The 14343-nt window shown below is 38.4% G+C and overlaps 1 protein-coding gene and 1 long non-coding RNA gene across 2 annotated transcripts in view; one reads left to right on the top strand and one right to left on the bottom strand.

Moving 5' to 3' along the window:
- LOC139586617 (uncharacterized) overlaps nucleotides 1-295 on the bottom strand; it is a 5930-nt gene extending 5635 nt beyond the window's left edge. Inside the window, exon 1 of the long non-coding RNA XR_011677877.1 lies at nucleotides 103-295. This is a non-coding gene — a long non-coding RNA (uncharacterized lncRNA). The remainder of the gene's footprint in view (nucleotides 1-102) is intronic.
- The window catches only part of GGH (gamma-glutamyl hydrolase), a 14805-nt gene extending 462 nt beyond the window's left edge, over nucleotides 1-14343 (top strand). The window contains exons 2-9 of the mRNA XM_071420139.1: nucleotides 694-808; nucleotides 2215-2265; nucleotides 5411-5495; nucleotides 7799-7937; nucleotides 8773-8879; nucleotides 8987-9077; nucleotides 10285-10422; nucleotides 12566-14343. Of these exons, the coding sequence (XP_071276240.1) occupies nucleotides 694-808; nucleotides 2215-2265; nucleotides 5411-5495; nucleotides 7799-7937; nucleotides 8773-8879; nucleotides 8987-9077; nucleotides 10285-10422; nucleotides 12566-12687 (848 nt within the window). The 3' untranslated portion in view covers nucleotides 12688-14343. The remainder of the gene's footprint in view (nucleotides 1-693; nucleotides 809-2214; nucleotides 2266-5410; nucleotides 5496-7798; nucleotides 7938-8772; nucleotides 8880-8986; nucleotides 9078-10284; nucleotides 10423-12565) is intronic.

The following is a 14343-nucleotide window of genomic DNA, read 5'->3' as shown; positions in this document are numbered from 1 at the left end:
GCTGTTTCCCTAAAAGTTAGGCTTGCTTGAGAGATGTTACAGTGCTGAGCAGTCATAGCAGGGAAGCCGAGTCTTAGTCAGGTAATTGTGTTTGTGTGGTACCTTGTGACGGGGCGCCGTAATTGATGTCCCGTTGTCTCGGTGCCTGCAGCTCCTCTGGGCAGTGAATGTATCGCTGCTAGCTGGAATATAGGAAATGGGAACTTAATTAATTAATAGGAGCACGGGTCTTAGGAGGAGCGGCTGAGGAACCTGGCGTGGTTTGGGCAGGAGAAGAGGAGGCTCCGGTGTGACCTTATCGGTCTTTACCATTGCCAGAAAGGCGGCTGGAGCCAGGTGGGGGTCGGGCTCTTCTCGGCAACTAGCAATAGGACAAGAGGACACTCTTAAGCTACCTAGGGGAGGTTTAGGTTAGACATTAGGAAGAATTTCCTCACAGAAGGGGTGATTAGATACTGTAATGGACTGCCCAGGGAGGTGGTGGAGTCACTGTCCTTGGAGGCGCTTAAGGAAAAACTGGACATGGCACTTGTTTCATGGTCTGGTTGACACGGTGGTGTTCATTTGTAGGTTGGATTTTATGATCTCAAAGGTCTTTTCCAAGCTAATTGATTCAGTGATTTTGCGACTTTTCTTTCAGTATGTAGCATCTGCCATTTAGATGGTGCTAATTTTCTTCCTTGGGCCCTTCAGGGATATTGTCACAGGAATGTCACTTTGATGAGTACCAGCGATTTGGAAGATCTTATATTGCGGCTTCATATGTGAAATTTGTGGAATCTGCTGGTGCTCGAGCTGTGCCTATAAGGTACATTTTTTTTATCTTTAGGAGTGGATAATAATTGCATTATGATGAATTGTATGCATGATTTTAGAGGCACAGAAAGTAGTTCTGCTGCTTTTCTGAGTGTTTATTGCTCCTCAAAGATGATTTGAAGAGGCCACAATTCTCAAAGTTCCAGAAATTAGAATAAAAGCAGAGTGGAACATATACTTTTTAATACTTCTACTTAAGTTGTTAGTCTCTCTTTGAAAAGTTCTAATTTATTTGTTTTTTACCAGTAAAATTGCCTTCTGTAGTTTGCTTGCATGTTTTTTTCAAGTTAGCTATATTCAGTGTACAGTGTAGTGCCCCGCAAACACACATAAATGCCTAGATACATAAATGTAGATATCTTTTTTTTCACATTTTGTAGCCCTGGAATTCAGGGAATCAAGGAGGGCTATCAGTACTCCTTTCAGAAAACAAAGTCCAGTTCTGTTCAAACCATGGGTCATTATCTTCTTGTATTATAGTTGTTTGGTGAAAAGTAGCAGGGTAAGTAACAGCTGACAGTACTTCATATCAACGCTGAGCTATAAAATATTAAATGCACTGAAACCAGATGGTAAAATTATAAATTTCCGTTCTTAAAAACAATACTAATACAGCTGCAGAAAAACAAAATAGCATGTATCTACACAGTCCAATAAGAGCACCACTTAAGTGCCTGGATTAGAAGCCAGCATTCCTCATGTAGCTGCTGGAGCTTTCAGAATGTTTGCTGACCAGAAGCTTCACTGCTGAACGGATGCTTCTAATACTGGCAATTAAGTTACTTGCAGCAAAGCTGAACACTTTCACTTACACCCAACTTATCACACCTCTACAGAAGTGTGGCCATCTGTGCTGGTTTTGGCTGGGGTAGAGTTAATTTTCTTCACAGTAGCTGGTGTGGGGGTGTGTTTTGGATTTGTGCTGAGCACAGGGTTGATAATATAGAGGTGTTTTTGTTATCGCTGAGCAGGGCTTACAACAGAGCCAAGGCCTTTGCTGCTTTTTGTGCTGCCACGCTGGCAGGGAGGCTGGGGGTGCATGGGCGTGACCCACTGTTTGCAGCTCTGCCCTTCTTGGGAATCAGTTGGAAACCGGAGTTGCCGGTCTGCAGGAAATAATATCCGTGCCATTCATGTAAATAGTACATTTTTCAGGTGTCTTGCAGAAGGGTCTCAGAGTACCTGCTCAGGAACTCTACCTGACAGGGCCCATTTATAGTCTTGTGGATTAAGCTGTTTCAAGTGAAATGTTTAATTTGATTTGTGTCCATTTTACTCTGTTTAAAGCATGCCTTCTCCATATTTTCTGTCAGACATTTCTGTTCAACAGAGATTATATTTTCGTTGTCAAATATATGTATGTAGTATGTGTTCTATAATTATTTTTTGGTGTTTCAGATTGAACCTTACAGATGAAGAGTACGATAAAATCTTCCACTCTATTAATGGGTAAGTCTTGAGCACTGATTTTCTGTTGAAAGGCATGATGGTTCTGTTTTTGAGCTCTGCTGTGTTCTCAAGAACATTGTCTTCTTACTCTCTTGAGAGGTTGTGCTGGGCACTGCAGACATGAAAACAGAATGCATTATTTCATCCAGCATTGTGTGCTGCCTTTCCTTCCTTGAGGAACACGTCAGATAATCTGCAACAGTGCCAAGGCTCATCTTGGCGTTCCCTTGTGCTTGTCTGCAGACAGGGAGAAGTGGTATTATAGTATGAGCAATTTTGCAAGTGAGATACTTAACTTCCTTTTTGTTAATTTTTCTGTCTTCCTCATTTCACCTGTCATGTTAATTTTGATGGTTAATAGCACTTGCTTAGCATTTCACCCCTGTTTCTACCCTTTCTTCTCTCTTTCAGTCCTTTTCATATCTTCTCTATTATAAAAGTTTCTAATTTCCAGTCTCTTCTACTCTTTTCTCCATGTGTGCTCTCTCTCACTACTTGAATGGTCTGTCTTGCCTGTTGTGACTCTGTGTCTTAGGTCTTTGTTAGAAAAACTTCCTGGTTTTCACAGGATCTGTGGAAACTGGCCACCCCTCTGTTCTTCCTTTTAAAGTGTGGGATAATGTGATCTTGCCTAACAAATTTTATTGTGGACTAAACAAGGTCAAAACCTTTTATGTTTTTTTAGCCTTGTGCTGAAAGTGCACTTCAGAAGAGCGACATCAGCTGATGCTACACTTCACAGCCATGGTGGTGTGTGAGGCCAGAGCATGTGATTGGGCTGCTTGTAGTCATGAGACGAGCATCTTAAACCATGAATACCTTTGTTAAGCTTATGCATATAACTAGAATGTTAATCAGCATGAATAGACCTTGCAGATTTAGACTTTTGGCTGTCTGGGAAGTGCATTGTCCTCCTACATCAACATGCCCTGGACACTAAGACTTGGGTCTTTGCAGTCTTGTGCTATAAGTGAGTGTAAGACAGTGATGCTTTTGTCTGCTGTGTTCTGTTGCGGGCAAAATGAATAATTTCCTCCCTTTCTCATGGCTACCAGCTTCACTTTGGTTGCCAGAAGGGAACCAAAGTGAAGCTGGTAGCCATGAGAATGATCCACTAATGGGATCTCTCATTGTTTCTACCTCATCACCTTTATCAATGCAGAAGAAAGTGTTTGGAAAGCAGATCCACTTTCTTAATCCTTCTATCCTTGCAGTCAGAAGTCAATTGAGTTTGTGTTATGTAGGTGAGTGAGGATGGTCTATATTTCCTCCTGTGGCCCTCCACTGTCACCTGTTGGCTTCCATGTTGAAACTGTGTGTAAATAACACAAAGGAGCTCTGGAGGAAATTACTTATATTCTGTGGAAATTCACAATAAGGAGGAGATACATTGATCTTTCACATTGTTCTTTAGAGTTGGAAATTATTTACTATAAGTGCTACCTTCTTAAAATAATGAAGTTTACTATATTAAAAACATAATTTTTATGAATGTACTTCTGAGGTAGGAATTGAAATGCCCAGTGGAAATCATCAGCTCTAACCAGGCAGTGATACTGGAATACACGTAGTTGCATTTCAATCTGCTTATCACAATGTCAGGCCATTATCATTGCTACTTAATGGGTTATTTCCTTTTTGCATGAGCAAAAATGATGATCAGTTTTACTAATTAGTATAGTCTAGGTTTTGGTCTGAACAGGTAGAGGGAATTTCCTACCACTTCCAGGTAAAGATCACCGTATTTGTCTAATTAGATCTCTGAAGAAACCTATAATCTGGCCTGTTTTGAAAATACCTTCAGCTTCATTAATTTTCAGTGTTGACACTGGGAAGTAAAGTTTTTTGTATTTTTGTGACTACTACTTTTCCACCAAATACTTGGTGGGTTTTACATGAACCTGTACATGATTCATTTGCAAAAAAAAAACCCCAGTCACAAGGATTTAAATCCATATTTGCTCTGCAAATGCTTGGGATCATTTGAGATGTTATTTGTTTCTAACTGCTTGTTATTATCTCACTGATTCAGATTGCCATTTTCAGAGCACAGACATGTAGAGAAAATCCTACATCTGTTTCAGTAAAAAATCAACAATTAATGGATATGACCTGAGTAAATCCAATTGAGGTCCTTCAGCAGTGGATTAAGGAATGCTCACACATCTAGTTTTGTTGGTTCTGCGGGCACTGTTCCAGTTACAGCCAGGAGAGGCTTCCTTTATTTCATGTTACTGTTTCTGATGGTACTTGATTATTTTCCATGTCATCATGTGTACATTTGAATTCTCTGCTAGACTGTGCTGAAAGTTTTTCTTCTCTGGTGTTTTTTGGGGTTTGGGGAGCCACACAGGGAATTGCCATTCCTGATTATATTTTGTGGTGGAAAAGCTTGTGCACTTTTTTTATGAAATTGTCCCTGAGATTGTCTTCCTTAGCTCTGTGGGATCCTGTGTGACCAAAGGTTATGGTCAAATGTACTTTTCTTCCTTTTTGATAGGAACTTTTTGATCTTTGCTGTGTCCAGTAAGAAGGTCACTATGCTAGAGCCACAATTCTATTTTTCTGAAACTGGACAGAATGAATCAAGATTTGGGCTGGAATTTTAAAGTGGTAGTGAGAGCCAGCTGAGAGTCAGGATAGGAAATGAGAGTCATGGCTTGTAACCCTTTTGTATACTAGCTGAAATCCGTGTGTTTTATGTATTTTCTGTTTAATTTCTTCTTCCATATGTTGCATTAGGCTTGATCTATACTTTGTGATACAGTAACCATTCTTCAGTGGAAGAACACTAAGAACACTATGATTAACTTAAAGACTGAAATACCTAAATTTAGCTGTCTGCCTGTGCACTAGCTGTCCAAACTCACATAATTAATGGAATGCCAGCCAGTGGAGCTGACAGGGCTGTTCAACCTACCCACCACTCAGGTGTCTGCTCTGGAAGATCTACTTGAATCTCTAGTGACTCTCCTGACTAGATCCCTGCTGTCCATAATGGGAGCTTAGATGCCTGTCTGTAGATTTCCGAAACCTAGAGCTAAATAGTACCCTTAAAACTGCTCTCAGACATTTCTCTGTGTACATTGTCCAAGTTTTGGGTTGATCACTGTTGCTAATCATATTCTTGGATGCTGCCTTTCAGGGTACTTCTTCCAGGAGGTGGTGTGGATCTTAGGACTTCAGAGTATTCAAGGGTTGCTAAGATGTTTTACCACAAGGCCTTGGAGGTAATTACTAAAGAGCTGTTGATTCTTGTTATTATCACTGTTCAGAGATCAAAATGACAAGTTCATATTTTTCATAGTTTTGCATTGTTACTCAGTGGGTTAACTGTAGGCCTGAAAATAGGTAGCTTATTTCTTGCTTCTGCATAAAACTTCTGCATTAATAGCTTGAGATTCTGACTTGTGACACCCACTTCTGTTTTATGTGTGTTCTGATCTTAAACTCCTAAGTTCTTCAGGTTAGAATGGTATTGTTTGTTCATTGTACCTGAGGCTTTATGACTCTGTGTAAACTTGGCAATGAGGAATTGCTTTTCCACCTTTGCTGCTGACTTTCCAACAGCAGGCAGGGAAAGTGCAGCAATGGCATTCACAGGACCAGTCAGCTGCTGCAATTCTGTAGTTGAGCTCCCTTTACTCTTCAGTCTCTGTGGCACTAATGTTCTTGTTCTTTCTTGTGTGTCTATTTGTGGTGAGTCTTGCAAAGACTGTCTCAGTTTTATGTGAGACGATTTCGTTTGTCTTCCTGGAACTGCTCACTGTGTGAACTGCAGCCTGTGCCTTGGTATGCAGCACTGGGGCAAGGGTTTCTTGTGGCTTGTTGTACAGTTAGGAAATTATGTTGACATTTCACAATGATGAACTGAATTGCCTGTGTCACTTTATGATCAGAGAGACAGGTTTATTAGCAGATATATGTACTATGAGTGACTGAAAGGCAGAAAATAATATTCAGTTCATCCTAGGTAACCCTTTATAACAAAGGATGATTTTTCCTTGCTGTTTGTGATAATTTTGTGTTTTGATATTCATCTTTCAAATCTTAATTACTTTAAAATATTTCTAGTTTTACTTATGTAAGGTAAGCTACAGTAGTCAAGAGTATCTTTACAAGTACAGAATGACTGAATTTTATCTTTTGCTAAAACATGAGGGGTCTTTTTCATTTGCAAATGCTCACAATGAGAAATTACTTTGATCTGGCTCTGCTTTAATATGAATAGAGGATATGAAATGCTAATCCCCATTCAAGTCCATAAAATTTTACTACTTAGGCAAAAATCTAAATGAAACACTGTTTTTCAGCTCTTAAATTAGTTTTTAAAATGTGATGTCTTGAGTATTGTTTAATACATGCTTAGCCTCCAGGCCCTAGTTTATTTTAAAAAATAAGTGGGGGGGGCACAAAATCTTTGTTTCAGTTGTAATTGGTTTTAAACTGTAGTTTATTTTTTGCCTTCAGTAGTTTTAGTCCTCACTTGCAACTCCAATGTCTGTCTTTCATGTAAGTTCTGTGTCTCATTATACATTAAGGGTGGTCATGAAGACTCTGCAGTCCTATCAGCCTTTTTTCTGTACATCTTCCTTGTTTTGCTGTGAGAAGAAGTAGCTCTGTGGGCTTTTCTTACCATACTGTCAGTAATGCAGTAGGGGAGCATTATTATTCTGAGCCCGTCATTTTAGCTTTCTCAAAAATGGCTTTGAGCAGGAGTTCTTTTGGGGGTGGTGAGTGTGTTGTGGTATGCATAACTTAAAAATGTTTAGAAACAAGTTAAGAAAAACTAGTCAGATTTCACAAAAACAGGAGTTCTGAAACATCCCAGTCTCCAACATATGCTTACTATCAGGTATAAACCATTTAAAAATGCAGACTTCCTCTGCATGTATGCACCATGCTTAATTAGGTCACAAGAAACTAGTTGTGTTCTTGGTTTTTTGCTTTCTTTTTTTCCTTTTTCCTATTGTTTTCACACTGACCTGCCAATTTTTATTCTTTTGAAAATGATCGCCACTTTTTACTCTTGCTTAAATGTACATTTTTTCTTTTTGGAACACAGGTCTAAACCTGCTAGCTAAACAATCCTATAGGTAGGATTTTGAGACCACAGCTATGCTAGTAGTAGGATTAATGTTTTTTTAATACAGTTGTGTGGGCACAGACATTGCAAAGGTCCCTATGTGGTCAAAGTATGCATTGTAGAAAAGTTTGAATTGTAATGAGCACACTTTCCCTCAAAATGGCAACAGACTCTTCTGTGTCCCTTGTGATGATGGCTTTTTTTTAGAGAAATGTTGCCATTTTGTGGTTTCTGTTTAGGCTGCTCTCAAAATTACTTGTAGAACAGAACAGTCAAATCAGTATCCACATTGGGCTTAGTCTGCTGCTTCAAAACTCATATATATCCTTTAGCCTTCATATATTCTCACCTACACAAAAGCAAGTAAAAACAGTAGGAAGTTCTTGTCAGTCTCTTTTCTGTAGATTTCCATTACTGTTTCCTTATGTTGTTGCTTTTATTTTGTAGGCTAATGATAAAGGAGATTATTTCCCGATATGGGGAACATGTCTTGGACATGAAGAGCTTACATATCTCACAAGTGGTGAAATTTTACTTGTTCACACCAAGACAAATGGTTTTTCACTCCCTCTGAACTTTACCTCAGGTGAAAAATTCGTTACATATCATGTCTGAATTTTGGTAAGAGGTGTTGTGTTTTGTTCATGATGAATGTTATGGGTGAATGTTTGTGAGGTTCCTGCTGATTACCTTCTGTTAAATTCTGTGTTATTAAGTTGCATTGACTGTTTTTTGTAAAGTCAGTGCAGCTGTCACTTCTTAAGCAGAGGAATGAGCACAAGCCATTTGAAACCAACAGCAGTCAGCAAAAACTAAAGTTGTGGCTCTTTGAGTCATTTGAAAGTTCAGACCTACAAAATGATGTCTGCTTTTTGTTACCAAGTTCACAAAATTCACAGATTCAAAACCTATTAAGCTTGGAGAGCAGGTGAATTTAAATTTTTGAAATCACATCTTTCCTCGTGATGAATAGTAGCATTACTGTCCTATTTGAACAGTATTGAAATCACAGAGATTCCTTGAGATAGTGCTGTGGCACTTGGCAGCACTGGTAAAGTGTGGCCTCTGTTGATACTTGATCCTTTGTGAGTAATTAAAAAAAATGTAACATTCAAAAATTCTGTCACTTGTGCTCATTGTGAGTGGAAAGGCTGCTGAAATGAGTGTCAAAGAATGGTGCTTATTTTTTTCTCTCTCTTAGTGAGAACTTTGGATCCTCTCTGGGTCAAGACCAGTAGACAGTGATAACAGCACATTGGAAATCTATTGTAGTTATTTCACTGATATTTGTTGCAGGATATTCTAAAATAATTAAGATTTACTGCTGAAAATACAGCATTTTATTAAGTGTCTTCTGTCCGTATAAGTCCATCTGAGACCAGTTTTGGTAATAGAAAATACTTTTTTTCTTTTTGTAATAGCTGCAAAAGACAGTAGAATGTTCAGGAATTTCCCTGATGATGTGTTGTACGCACTTGCTACTGAGCCATTGACATCAAACTTTCATGTATGGAGCCTCTCCATGGAGGTATTTGATCTTTTTATTTCTTGCATACAAACTTTTTTTTTGTTGTTAAAACTAGAAATAAATAAGCAAATAACACATTTTCCCTCTTCCCCCTCTCCCTGTCACAGAATTTCACCAATAATGAAAAGCTTCGTAATTTCTATAAAGTTCTGACCACTAACACTGATGATGAAGTGGAGTTTATATCTACCATGGAAGGTAAGGAAATTCATTTCCTTTGGAAACTATGCCTGTAACAACCTTGTTCTTTAGGGCTGTTGTGGCATGGATGTGAATTGGTATTGCAAGGTGTTCAAATAGCAGGGTGAGCATCAACCCTGTCAGGGCTCTGGCTGTGAGGAGCATTTCTGTTTGCAGGGATATTTTATCTTTTGAGTGCTGTGAGCCTTACTATTCCTCCCACCCACCATTCCCCTTCCAGATATGCTGTTACATGTTAGCACTGGCATATTTGAGAGCTGTGCTGTGAGCTGTACAGCTCTTGTGCTGCAGTAGTTGGATCCCTGCACAGTGCCTCTGTCAAGCCGTGCCTGCCAGCTCCCTGCTTAGGCTGGCGTTTCCCTGGTGCTCTCTGTTTGCTGTATGGGAAAAGCACTCCAGGCTGCTGAGGGAGCAGCAATATCCCTCATTACCTTAGCAACAATGCTGGTAATTGTCCTCCTCCAAAGGCCTTTTGCATGACTTGTTTTGTCTGTTTTGCACTGGGCTTGCTCAGCTCAGGAAACAAGTTAGCTCTTCAGGGAGTGTTTTATCTTCATGAGTGCACCACTAGCAGCCCTGTTGTAGGACCCAGCTGTCACCAATGGGATTCTTCTGTGTGACATCCTGGCTGGCCTCCAAAAGAGAAGAATAGCTCTTTGATCAGCAAACCTGATTAGGCTAATGACAGGCATCACCGTGCCTGCAAGCAGTTTATCACAGAGCAGTCATCAGCCGCTATTCCCTGGAAGAGAGCTAAGGACTGACTCCCCCAAAATGTATCAGCCTGGGAGCTGCCCTGGATTGACTGGGCCTTCAAGGAGATGTGAGGACTTGGATCTTTCCCATGGAGCTAGCATCCTGTATGGCTGGGAATGCTGTGTGATGCTGGCAAGAAGATAGGAAGCTTTGAGAGTGATGTACTTCAAACATTATTTTTTAGTGTGTATATACACTAATTATGAAATGACTAATCAAAAAAGTGATGTACAAATATTTTCTTTTGTGAAGTGAGACCCTTCTTTTACTGTATCTCTTTTCCTTCAGTTCTACTATGACTTTAACAGTGTTTCAACTTGCTGTTTAAGCTTCTGTGAAACTGTTAATAAGATATATTTGTAGCTTATCCTCGGAGTTTACTTTGCAGTAAGATTAATTACATGATTCTTAAGGCACACATCCTTACACGCTTTGTGTTTTGTTGTAGCATACAAATATCCAATTTATGGCATGCAATGGCATCCAGAGAAAAACCCTTTTGAGTGGAAGGATTCTCCAGGCATTCCACATTCTCCATCTGCTGTACGAGCAGCATATTATATGGCTGATTTCTTCGTTAATGAAGGTAAAAAGTTTATTATCTTTAAATGTGGGGGGTGAGAGTGAAGCATTACTGAAAAACTTAGAAGATGACAGATTTCTTTTTCAGCTGTCAAAGTTCAGTACCTCGTAGTGCTTTCTGAGAAGATTATTCTGCAAGCTTTATAGGCTTATAAAACACCAAAGGATACTAGAAATAGAATGGCTTAGTGAAAGTAACATCAAAAGGCCAAGCATTCCACAAACTCTTTTTACTACGCTGGCTCTAAAACATTGTTCTATGACTTCCTACCATTTCAAAATATCCCTGTAACATTTTGGCCTTTCTTGCACAAAGACGATAAAACAAAAAAAAGTACTCCATTCTTAATTCTAGGGCCTTCTTCAGTTCCAAACTGACTTGCAGTCATTCAATGTGTTCTCAGTTTTGCTTGCAAAATGCATACACCAGGACTATAAATAGGGCTTGGACAGTATGGATGTGTCAGAGGGGTGCAACATGTGCCCTACAGTTGTATTCTATAGACAGCACAAGGAGTTTTTGAATTTTACAAAGCTGCTAATTTTTTTTTGTTGTTTATACTCTAAGAATCTGGAAGTAACTAATGCATAACATTTTGATAGTTTTATGACACTTCCCATCTGTTTGTTATAAATAAGCAGGATATAAATAGAGGAGTGTTTGAAGGAATCAAACTTTATTCCTTAATTTATCCCTACTTAATAATTCTGCTGGACTGTTTTATGAAATTGTCTTACCTCCTTGATGGAGACTATGAAGAACATAATAATTAAGCTGGTTGAGTTTGGTCTCTAGACTTGGTCTCAGATCAAAAGAGTCAACTTAATGAAGAAATAGATAATGATGTAAAAAATGCAATTTGTGCTGACCTGATCAGTGAGAGTGTAGAAATAAAATTTGCATTTCATACAAATTCGAGGTGCTTTTTTGCACAAAATTAGTCCTATTCCTCTTTGTGAAAATGTTACAAAACCATTTTCATATGGAACTTAGGGCCTGGCAGAATTGGGCTTCTGAGCAGCCTGGTCTAGTGAAATGTGTCCCTGCCCATGGCAGGGGGATTGGAACAAGATGATCTTTAAGGCCCCTTCCAACCCAGGCCATTTTATGAGATGTCAGACTATGATAAAAACAAGGGGGGAAACAGGAGAAAGTAGAGTGTAAGTCTGATTTTAATTTTGTAGTCTAATACTAGAAAGCTGTGTGTTCTCTGGCTTTGTTTGCTACTTTCTCAAGTGTCTGTCTGCAGACTGTACTCCCAATAGAAGCTTACTCAGGCCATTATCCAAGTTAAGTGGGGCAAAACAAGGGCCAGCTCTGCTTGTAAATCCAGTTGAGGTACACTGCCTGTGAGTTCTGTTACACAGGTAGGTGTGCACATCCAAGGAGCTTGTGCAGAGTGCCACACGGGTGTGTCACTGGCTTTTGGATCTACACGCCTACAATTCCAGTAGAGCAAACTTTCTTCAGCCAGTGTTGTCCACCCCCGTCTCTTCTACCCAATCCTTAATTACTCTTCATGGCCTCCCCAGTCTTTTGGGGAGGTACTGAAGCATTAGCTGCTCTACTGAGTACTTCATATCATAACTTTGCAATGAGTAATTGACATTTTTAGCTAGTGTAAGGCAGAATATCTTCCCTAACTTTGAAAATAAACCACAAGATGAAAAATGTAAACTGTTTTCAGCCAGTAAAAATATACTCATGTGTGATCACTTAGTAACTAAACCATTCTACTGAAATGACATTTTTATATCCATCCATCATTAATTTTAACTTCTGTAGAGTTGCCAGCTTGATAAACCAGTTGAGAATTCAGTTTTATTGTCCTCATCAGCACAGTCCATGCAGCTTTCAGTAGGCTGATAGTCTCATGCATTTCTTTCAGAGTTAAAGGTTTTTCTGGTAGATACTGCCAGTATCTCATGGATAACTATTTTTTACAGTCTTGGCTTTAAATTCCCCCTCTTCGGTTATAAAATATGCTGTAACCAGCTTTCTGAAGATGTATCTTCACAGTTCTTCACATACCAGCTACTGTAATCCCATTTGTTGCTGTGCTACACAAAATAACTTACTTTGCCAAAATAAATATTGTTGAGGAGGATAACATTAAAATGATCTGTACTTTTATAATGTTTTACAGCCAGGAAGAGCATGCACCATTTCTCCAGTGAAGAAGAGGAAGCAAAAGAATTGATCTATAATTATAATCCAGTTTATACAGGAACATTTTCTGCATTTCAGCAAACCTATTTTTTTGATTGAGTGTCTTGTCAAAGGTGCAGTGTTGTTATTTATAAATGGAATTATTTGCCAGCACTGTGTAATTAAGCTGATATAGTGACAGAAAGCTAGAACAGTTTTCCTTTACAATGATTTATTCTGTGTATCTTCTGCACTATTGAAACATTAATATATAAATTTACATTCAATAACATAATAATCATCTTGGATCACACTTTAAGGCAAGCTACAGAAAAGTGTATTTTTCTTCCAGGAAAGAGGACTTGACTATGCTTATAAACTTTGAAGTAATCGCCTTTGGTATAAGGAAAAGTTTTCATATATTTTGAAATATGAGACTTATCTTTGTAAAATGTTTTGGACTATGATAGCACTAGACTCTTCGATACATTGTGTAGTAAAATCCTGTCCTTTTCAAATGATTTGGCAAATGAGACTCTTGGATTTGTCATAGATAAGTGTATGCAGCCAAGTTCTTGACAGGGACTCCTTTGTCATTTCAAAAACTGACCAAAATAGTAAGTCATGATAGCAAACAGATTTTTTTTTTTGCCTAAGAAGTGCATTATGTCGCATTTGTGAAACTTTCTCTTGTACATTAAGCATTTTTTGGAGTCCTTATACCTTGTGAGGCCTTTGTATCACAAATACAATATAAAATAAGTAAGTTTGGAGGGCGTAGTTCAGTGCTGATTCCACTCTCAGTTCTTTTCAGTTCCGTTTTATACATCCTCCAAGAATTTGTCTTGGTGTAACTGGAGATTCCAGATACGAGATGCAGACACTTTGTATTTAAAAGAATGTAAATTTAATTTTTTTTCTAAGGTGTCCGGTTTTTCCCATAGCTGGGTAGAATTTTCACTTGAAGTCAAGAGGTAGTTTGCCACTGTATTAGTAAACAAGGTAGTTTCTTTCTGTCTTGTTTAATAGTTCTGTGCAGCTAGAATTTAAACAGCAGATGAATGTATATGAGAAACCTGTTAAAGGTGACACAATGTGATAATAGCAGTTGCATGCAATACACCGTTTTCTCTCTGCTTTGCTCCAGACCTGGTGAACGTTTTGTTCAGTGGTTTTGTGTGTTGTCCAAAAAGGAACTAAGATTAGACAATCAAATGTAATTCTCCTCTCCAGCATAGCTTCCAAACTGTTGTTAACATTGACAAGGATTTGGAGTTTATGAAGAATTCAGGTTTATAAACTTCAGCTCTGTTTTGTATAACTTCATTCTCTCAGGTACCGTATCTGAATAAGTCTGGTAAGTTTCTCAGGTTTTTCAAGTAAAACACTTTCTAACTTGTTCTTTATCATGAAACAACTGCATAACAGAATGTGAAATGTATCAGTTAGAAAAAAACTATGAGGAAACATTAACTGTAACTAGCAGAAAAATACTTCTAGGTAATTACAAGCTTAAACATGAGATATTTTTACATTTGTCATATCAGCCAACTTAGTAAATGGTTATCTTCTCTTGCAAGGGAAATGTCTGCAATGGTAGTAATTAGTTCCTAAATGTGTAACTATAAAGAGTATTATGTGTAATATGATGAGAGAAGTTTATATATGATGAATTTATATAATGTGTCTTTCCTTTATATGCTTTCTCTTGTAATGCCTTATTTGATGATATGCATGATTTTTCTGTTATACATGGAATAAACTTTCTTTCAAGCA

This window comes from Agelaius tricolor, unplaced genomic scaffold, assembly GCF_023055355.1.
Source record: "Agelaius tricolor isolate 1412-34295 unplaced genomic scaffold, bAgeTri1.0.p SCAF_2, whole genome shotgun sequence".
NCBI classification, from domain to species: domain Eukaryota; kingdom Metazoa; phylum Chordata; class Aves; order Passeriformes; family Icteridae; genus Agelaius; species Agelaius tricolor.
Note: the sequence above shows the minus strand (reverse complement) of the source record. Positions and strands in the feature narration are given on the sequence as shown.